Source organism: Tribolium castaneum, chromosome 3 (genome assembly GCF_031307605.1).
Source record: "Tribolium castaneum strain GA2 chromosome 3, icTriCast1.1, whole genome shotgun sequence".
NCBI lineage: Eukaryota > Metazoa > Arthropoda > Insecta > Coleoptera > Tenebrionidae > Tribolium > Tribolium castaneum.
The window spans coordinates 18,333,603-18,342,384 of record NC_087396.1 but is presented as its reverse complement, the minus strand read 5'-3'; the positions used below and the strand labels follow the sequence as shown (position 1 = coordinate 18,342,384).

At 36.3% G+C, this 8,782-nt stretch overlaps 3 protein-coding genes across 4 annotated transcripts; 1 reads left to right on the top strand and 2 right to left on the bottom strand.

Annotated features, from left to right (window-relative positions):
• Position 1: 1 nt before the first annotated feature.
• LOC660600 (N-acetylneuraminate lyase A) lies at positions 2-1,698 on the top strand. The gene is made up of 7 exons (XM_966816.4): positions 2-253; positions 300-639; positions 688-833; positions 879-1,047; positions 1,095-1,240; positions 1,286-1,457; positions 1,501-1,698. The coding sequence occupies exons 1-7, from the start codon at positions 2-4 to the stop codon at positions 1,641-1,643; spliced, it is 1,368 nt and encodes a 455-aa protein (XP_971909.2). The 3' UTR covers positions 1,644-1,698.
• A 45-nt stretch (positions 1,699-1,743) lies between these two features.
• Positions 1,744-6,807, bottom strand: Rab8. Of its 2 annotated transcripts, none has more exons than XR_010333373.1 (4): positions 6,583-6,807; positions 6,046-6,106; positions 5,551-5,990; positions 1,744-2,688 (listed from the first exon to the last, which is right to left on the bottom strand). XR_010333373.1 is itself a non-coding variant. In XM_008195563.3 (4 exons), exons 1-4 carry the CDS (start codon positions 6,704-6,706, stop codon positions 2,593-2,595), a joined length of 627 nt encoding a protein of 208 aa, XP_008193785.1. In that variant the 5' UTR covers positions 6,707-6,800; the 3' UTR covers positions 1,744-2,592. The 2 variants fall into 2 exon arrangements, 1 of the variants encoding a protein (XP_008193785.1); XM_008195563.3 differs by having other exon boundaries at positions 5,645-5,990; positions 6,583-6,800.
• Positions 6,808-6,847: 40 nt separating this feature from the next.
• TTLL15 (Tubulin tyrosine ligase-like 15) lies at positions 6,848-8,757 on the bottom strand. Its single transcript, XM_966710.4, has 5 exons — positions 8,635-8,757; positions 7,616-8,589; positions 7,356-7,568; positions 7,098-7,311; positions 6,848-7,031 (listed from the first exon to the last, which is right to left on the bottom strand). The coding sequence occupies exons 1-5, from the start codon at positions 8,665-8,667 to the stop codon at positions 6,927-6,929; spliced, it is 1,539 nt and encodes a 512-aa protein (XP_971803.1). The 5' UTR covers positions 8,668-8,757; the 3' UTR covers positions 6,848-6,926.
• Positions 8,758-8,782: the final 25 nt, after the last annotated feature.

Sequence of the window (8,782 nt, the reverse complement as noted above, 5' to 3'; positions counted from 1 at the left end):
TATGTTTTGTGAAAAATATAAACAATTTTTGAAAAATATGACGAAACCCGAATGCTCCAAACAGGAAGCTTCAAACACGAAAAGCAAGGCTGAAAAAGACTCACAAATAAGCACACCTGAAACGGCTAAGGCTCTGTTTGCCGATTTTGTGCCAGAAGAGTCAGACAGCGAAGAAGAAAATGAGAAACAAGACGACAAAAAAGACGAAAATCTTGAACCAGCGTCAAAGAAATCACGAGACAGTAACTCGAAGGTAAGTCACCAGTACACCAAATGAAAAACCAACCACCTTCCCGCAGAAATACATACCAAAGTACAAAAAAGAATGGGAGAATAAACCCGAATTGAAAGCATGGTTATCAGAGAGCATACATGGAAATACGTATTTCTACTGCAAATTCTGTAAAAAGGATTACAGATGCGGGATTTCCGACATTCACAAACACATGTCGTCAAAGAAACATGCCCTCAAAGCGGCAATGCCTGCATTCAAGGCACAGAAATTTAAATTTCGGGGGCTTTTGTGCCCCGTCTTTACCCCATTTACTAACTTAAAAAGAGTGACACCTGATGTAAACCTTAAGGCTATACCAAAATACGCAAATTTTTTAAAAGCTTGCAATATTAAAGGAATTTTAAGTATTTCGCAACTCTAGAAAATGAATTAAATTAAATGGTCAATTTTAGTTAATGACATAACCGGGGAAGGAATGTCCTTAACCATTCATGAAAGAATAGATTTGGCGGACGCGTGGGCTGACGCTTGTGAAAAAACAAATCAGTTTTTGATGGCACAAATCGGGGGAGCCCCCCTCAAAGACGTTATAGAAATGGTAGTTTAAACATTTGTTAAAACTGTTAATATTTTTCATTTGTAGGCAAAACACGCCGCTAAGAGGGACATCGGCGCTGTTGTAATCCTCCCCGACCTTTACAACAAACCAAAAAACCACCTAGACCTAATCAAGTACATAAAATTAATATCAGAATTTACAAAAAACGTCCCCATTCTCTATCACCACAATCCCAAGTTTACGCAAGTTGAAAGTAAGCGTTTCGAACGATGAACAAGACACGAAAAAATTCATTTTTAGTTGATATTACGTCGTTTCTGCTGGATATAACGGGAGAAGTGGATTCGTTTGTAGGCGTCATTTATAGCACGAATGATATACAACAGAGCACCGCTGCTATGGCGGTAAATAGGGAAAAGTTTACCGTTTTTATGGGCACCGACGAAGTAGGGGCTTTATGGCCATATCTCCCACTTAATTTCCACTTTTAGGCAATTTTGGGGGCTGCTGCGAGCGGTTTTACGTGTATTATGGGCACAAGTCTGAACTTTTTACCAAAACTGGTTGAATCCATTTGTGTGGCTGTGCGAGAAGGGGAGATAAAAAGCGCCCAAACGTCACAGAATTTACTCAACAGGACGATAGATGTGATTGCGAAACAAGGTAAAAGAATAGTCCGCTTAACGTGGTTTAATATGTTGTTTAGGCGACTACATAGCGGCCTCAAAGGCTGCAACTGACATCATTACTAGCACTTGCGGCACAACCACCAGAGAGCCTTTGCAGACGTTATGGGAAGGCACGACAAAGAAACTCCAATGCAAATTGCGCGAACTTGGTGTTATGTAAGTCATTTTTATATTTTTACACATTCATTTATAAAACAATAAATTACAAGACTCTACTCGCTTTATTATTCATAAAAACGCAATTAAAATGAAACATCCTGGATATTTCCGTCATTTTATTTACTTAGTGTAATCGCTAAACCTAGAGGGCGATAATTCTTAAACAATTTGTGAAATGTAAATATACAAACGTACAAAATCTAGTCTCCTTTAATATCTTTTTTGCAACGAAACTTGATATACAATTTTTTGTAAACGCCCAACAAAGAATTTTTCAATAATACTTTGGACAAGAAAAACGAAAATAATTTATGTACACAAATAAAACGGACTGATTTCCATCGGGTTGTTCGATTTATCTACTATTAAAAAATGAATAAAGACATAACTAGTTTTTAAAAAATATAAATGAATCGCAATCACAACAAAGAATCCTTGAAACAATACCCTTAATGGCCGTTGAAAACAGTAATTGACATATCATTTTTATGAGAAGGTCTGCAACCGCCATCAAGAATACAATCGTCTTTAATTTAATGTGCACACGTATAAATATACCTATAAATTATCTAAAAAAATACAACGGTAAAAAAAATAATTACCCTTAATCACATAAGTATTATCAAGGTCGCTGACATACCATCCGGTGTTTTGTGAGGGAAAACGGGGCCTTCAAACCGAATCATAAATAACAAAGTATATCATTCACTTGTGCATTTCTCAACGAAAAGTTGGTCCCTTTCGCCTGATTTAAAATTGAACGACTTCGATTAAGTCACAAAACACCGAACGACATGTCGTGCCGACTATTTACACAACACACCACAACCTGATGACCTCTGGTACCAAACGAAGCCTACCACCCTTGAGAAACGACAAGAATCGACTCTCCCTTTAAGGCTGTGATGTGAACGATTAGTATATAAGGGCGTTTAAACTCCGCCGATTGGTCAGAGTAGGGTGCATCGAGACAGCCAATTCGTTGGCTTTCGTTGTGGTTCTGTGGCTTTCAGCTGGTGGCCGCCTTTCGGGGGATTGCTCGCCTCCTAGTCACACAACGGACAAAAATAAAACCGAGAAACAAATAAAAGTAAAGATGAACAGTTAAAGGTGTCTCAAATTCAGTTTTAAGGCTCAAATGAATTCGAATGCAAAAGTAGTACTTTAAAAATATTTCCTCGATGTTATTACATCTTGTTACTAATTAAACGGGCGCTCATAAAATCTGTTAAAAGTAAACAAGTAAACTTTATGTTAGTTTAAGGAATAAGGAATTTTGAAGATGGAAGTGGATATAAACATTAATTTTTTTATTCATTTTATTTCACAAAACATTCCAACATTTCTAGATTAAAAGACTCAAAGGGATCATTATCACCAGATATCAAGATAATTACATAACAAAGTACTTTGGAATGGAAGTAATAATAGCTTTAATGCTCATAAATTTAGATAAGTGGTTTTAACTGATAAAAAATCAATTTGAACAACGAAATTTACACGGAATCACTTATTTTTTAGAAAATTTTTGATCATGAACAACGATTTCTATTTTGAAAACGCCTATCAGAACTTTAGTCTAACTTCAGTTAATGTTCTAGATTTTTTACAGTTAATTGTGCATTAAGAGTTAAGAATTAAAAAACAATAACTTTAATATATTAGTTATTGACACGTATCCATAATTTAATACTTCCACATGCATATCGAGTATCTCATTACGAAGGTTAAATTAATGAAGTATTGATGACTTTTTATGAAACAAGTGCAAAAAAAAACAAATACGTAAGCATTTCAAAAAGAATAATTTATTTGCATAATATTCAGATAGTAAAGAAATAATTAAAACATGTTTTTTTTTCTAAGAATGCACAAACATTAATACATAATTATCATGTAAATTTTTGTGTGGGCCATAAATAATGGGTCAGGTTTGTTCGTGTAATATTTTGTTTTTGATGTAGGAACTGCCACCTACGTTAGCATCGGATTCAACAGTTTGTTTTTTATAATAGTATTTGCAAATTTATGGTTATTTTATTTTTTAATTTAACAAAATCCAAATTTGATTTTCTGTACTGTACTACGGGCCAAAAAATAAATACTTTATGAATACAACTTTTGTTTTAATGTCGAGTACGACTTCATGACTCCCCTTCTAGTTTTATAAATACTGAAATGTGACTTTGTGAGGTAGGCAGTTCTGACAATTTGGTTAAAAACTGCAGCGGACATTATTGTACAATTATTATTTCTCTATTGATCTTTGTTCTTTATTATCTTTTACATATTGAGTCTGTGTAAAGATGAGTAACTGAATATATTATTGAATAGTATTCCAGAGGACATACAATCTGAATTTTAATACTACAGGCTGTCTCAAAATTGGCGAATTTCGAGTTCAGAGCTTAATTGAGGATCCCTCCAGTAGTCCAAATATATAAAAAAAAAGATACATTGGTTTGAAGGTACATTTCAGATGCATTTTGTACTGGGTTTTCTTCCAATGCTGGCTAAAAATTTCAGTGTTTATTATTGTTTATTGTGTACACAAGTATGGAGAAAAATAATGTAAAACAATTTCTAAAAAAAAATCGTTTTATTTTGTAAAAAATCTTGAATTTTTGTAATTTGCCGTTCATTTTTTAAGAAAAATGACAAAAATTCAAGATTTTTTTTACTCCAAAGTATGGCAATTTTTTTCAGAAATTGTTTCACATTGTTATTCTTCACAGTCATCTACACCATAAGTAACAATAAATACTGATACTTTTAGTCTGCATTTGAAGAAAACGCTATTCAAAGAGTGGTCTTCAAACTAATGTATTTTTGAGGGGAAGCCCCCAATCTTATATTTTTTTTTTATATTTGGACTACTGAAGTGATTCTGTACAATACTCTGAATTCGGAATTGGCCAATTTTACAGGTATACAAATCATAGCTCCTTGACATTTTCGAAGATTCTTTTTTTAATACAACAAACTTTGTCTTATTAGTCTTATTACAGTACATAGTTGAACAAATAATCGAAAAAAAGTTTGTCATTACACTGTCTTTATTTCAAATGTGCAATAACGAAAATACGAATTTTTTAAAATATGAGAACGTAAATAAATGTAGCACAAATCAATAAATCAAACTTTTTTCTTTCCGCACTTCTGCACAAATCAGACCATATTTTTTGTTAATAATAGTTTATCGTTATTTTTACACAGTTGTTGATATGCCTTATAATTTATTCAGTTTGTCACTTGCTGTTGTCGCGAACGGTTGCTTTATAAACTTATTAAATAAAATAAAAATCAGATTGTTTTTTTTTTATTTCGAGTGGTTAGTGGATATTCTATGAAGCCCATTTTATGTATTCTTTGTTTATCGCTAAGTAAAATGTGTGAATATGTAATTTTAAAACGCAATGAAACACGAAGACATGTTTAGAAGCTTAGTAACTTCTAAATACAAAGTTCTAATTAACAAATTAGACTTTATCTTAACTTGTCTATGTTAACATTAGCGTCAACTCAAAACTTACAATTTGAAACACCTTTGTGACAAGCTTTATTTTCCATGCAATGCAGTTACGCCATTGTTTAAAATGATTAGGTTCGTATGACGTCAGCATGAAAAAATTTCAATGCATCTCTTTAAAAACTTTCAGTTAACATCTTGTTGATGGACGAAATTGCCCATAAAAAAAAATTATGTTCCAACCGTGAAATTAACATTTACTCGTTATTTTCAAGCATAACATTGCGGGCCCACGCCCGTTGATCATTTATTAGTTATCACTTGTTCCGGTCCATAGTGATAAAAAACAAAAATCACCCGAAAATCTATTAAACATGCAATTCACTGAAGCGACCAGTTATTTTAGCCAAGCACATGCTTAATCCAAAAAACAATTTACCTTCTGCCAATTCAAGAGGGGCAAGAAAAATAAATAAAATTAGTTTTGAGATTCACATAAAGGTGTATAAGAAAGATGTTATGACAAAACTCACCAATTTCTTTTCCATTTTCGCCTTGATATCTCTAGCTAAAGTAAAAAAGGCTTCTTCAACGCGTATGCTCGCTTTCGCACTCGTCTCGATGAATTTAATACCGTATTCGATCGCCAATTGTTCGCCCCTTTCTTTCGAAACTTGTCTTTTTTCCTCCAATTCACACTTATTACCCAACAACATTTTTTCCACGTCCGCCGACGCGTTCTCTTCGATGTTTCGTATCCAGTTTTTGATGTTTTCGAAGCTTTTCTCGTTCGTTATGTCGTAGACCAACATTATGCCCATCGCCCCCCGGTAGTAAGCCGTCGTAATGGTCCTGAAGCGTTCCTGACCGGCTGTGTCCCTAAACACAACCCAGGATTGAAAAAATTGCACTGTTTTTGGAAACGAGAGCTTACCATATTTGCAATTTAATTTTTTTACCATCGAGATCTATCGTCCTGATTTTAAAATCGATACCTGTAAACAAGAAAATTGTGATGTTTTTGGTACAGATGGGTTTAATTGTTGAGCATGTTTTAATTATGAGCGTCAATTAAGGCAATAAACTGGCCTGTTTTCCACCGGAACTGACACTAATGAAAACACAAAAACTTTTGACAGGTGTCAATGGTCGCATCAAGTGGCCCTTGGACGGTTCGACACCTGTCAATCCTAATTTTGTTAGTCAATGTTGATGTCATCTCGAACTCAATTAGCTCATTAGTCACGACACGGAGCATTAAAATTGTATTTCTCGTCACAATTGGATTATTGTTCGGCGCGATTCTATCACTATTGTCTCGGGCGTTAGGTGTGGTAAGAGGGTAACAAAGCCCCGTCACCACATCGCCAAAATCTCGCAACGACCACATTTGGAAGCACAATCACCGATTAAAAAAGTTTGGCAAAATTGTGCCTGGAGGTTTTACAGGTTGGGCCACTTCAATACTTACCGATCGTCGAAATGAACGTCGTATTGAAAGCGTCCTCCGAAAAGCGAAATAAAACACATGTTTTCCCAACGCCTGAGTCACCAATTAACAACAATTTAAAGAGATAATCGTACGTTTTTGCCATCTTTTGCCACACAAGACACTTTTGTTCTCTGCCGGGTCACTTCACGTCTTTAGCAACGACATTAGCAACCTGTCGCAAATGTCACCAGACACGCACCAAACTTCCCCAGACGCGCATTGTTGGCTGCATAACCCACACACAAACAGGAAACAATTTATTCCAACAATTAATTACAAGAAATTAACAGCTCTTCAATTTGTATTTATTTTCTAAATTAATGCTAGCACCACGTGGCGTCCAACTGACACTTGCCCAGAAACCATCTGTATTGAAGCTGGTTCTCGGCGGAATACTCCTCCCACTTCACTTCCGCCTCTGGTTTTAACTGAAAAAAATCATTTTTACCATCTCTTTTGCTTTTTTATTTTCATTATGGCCACTAAAAACCTACTTGACTTGGAGGGAATATCCTTTTGCAGTCCCCTCTATTCAGATGCTCCTTGTACGCTTCTTTCAAATATTCGAGAGTATCAGCAGAGAGGCAAGGCCTACACAATTGACAAACTGGCGAAACGCAGCCACTTTTACAAAGAGAGCTGTTACATTCTTTGGGATACGTGGCAAGGTTCTTGTCTGAGACCATCATTTCCTCTTCCGAATGTGACCTAGAAAGGCGTTGGAAGCAAAGTCTAACTTTCTCAAGTTTTACCTAACGGCAAGAGAGTCTTTCCGAATGCGCTCTCCGAGTCCTAACAGCCCCATAACGTTGTACAAGACCTGTTCATAGAGCAACTGATTGGGGGGAAAGTGTGCCGACGACAAATTAGGACTCATATTCGCCTCCAGTAAAAACACGTTCAGATCTTCATCGACCACAAAGTCGACTCGGACCAGTTCGAAAAAGTTGCGTTTGGACTTGAATCTACAAATTCTGGTGGTTACAATTATCGCGCGGTTTTGATTCAGTACTTGGCCACGACGTCCAAAATTTTGGGTTCTTTATTTAGGATTAAAATCCTGATGGCGTCCTCGATTTGGTCCCAAATTGTTTGCGGGTTTTTCCCCTTGGCCCGAAGAAAAGCGTTCAAACTTTCCCTCATCCCGAATCCCAACTCGTTGTAATAATAATCGAGAGCAGGGACTTCCCAAATTGGGAGGTAATCGTCGCCGACCACATACTTGTCTAGATTTTTGGGGTCAAACGGGTAATATTTAACCGGACAAAACCTCAAAAGCGCGTCTCCGTTGTAAATATAAACGCGCAAGGGATCAATCGAGGTGATAATTGTGTAAACTCCGATATCGAATTTATGGCCACTGACTAGTAAAGGCTTGTCGACGAATTCTTGCACAAAAGTCCCCTCTGAATTCAAATCAATTTCATTAACCGGTTTTACTTTAATGTTCCGGTGGTCGTTGTTTTTTTGTACGAAAGTAACGTTAGGGTGACTGGTGGCGTATTTAAGGAAGTTGTCTTTGTCTTGTGGTAACTTGAAGGCCGGTGGAATGTACTTAAGTCCACTGACGGCTAAATCAACCTTATTTGTTATGTAACCACACCCTGGAAAATGATTGACTTTTTGGTGCGGTCTCAGGTGGTTTAGTTGAGGATAAAGTTTGCGGAATGGGTAGTCATGGGCCCATAATAGGTCCCAGTCAGTGGCATTCGGGTCGTTTTTATAGCCGAGCCTATTTAATATTATAAACACGTGCTTCAAGTATCCGCTCTCCACATTTTTGCCGTAAACCCAATAAGTTTTATATCCGTCGGAAGTTGTAACTTGAGTGACCTCTTCTAAGCGATTAAAGCACGTCCGGCATTCGTCCGCCGCTATTATTAAAATCGTAACTACGGAAACTACTGCTATTAATACTGAAAGACTGTAATATCGTTCGTATTGCGACACGAAACTGTCTATGACACTGCTACGACCACTTTTTTCCTGAAAATTTAATATCAAAATCGCGACTTAACATCACCCACTTACCTGTTTGGGTCGTGTTTCTGTCTTTTCGGACATTTTAACTGGAACTGTGGACGTAACGGTACTTGTACATGCGAAGATCGCGGTCCTTGACTTTCTAGCAATCACCTTGACTTAAGACGCTTTCATTTCCAATAGACCAGCGCAAATG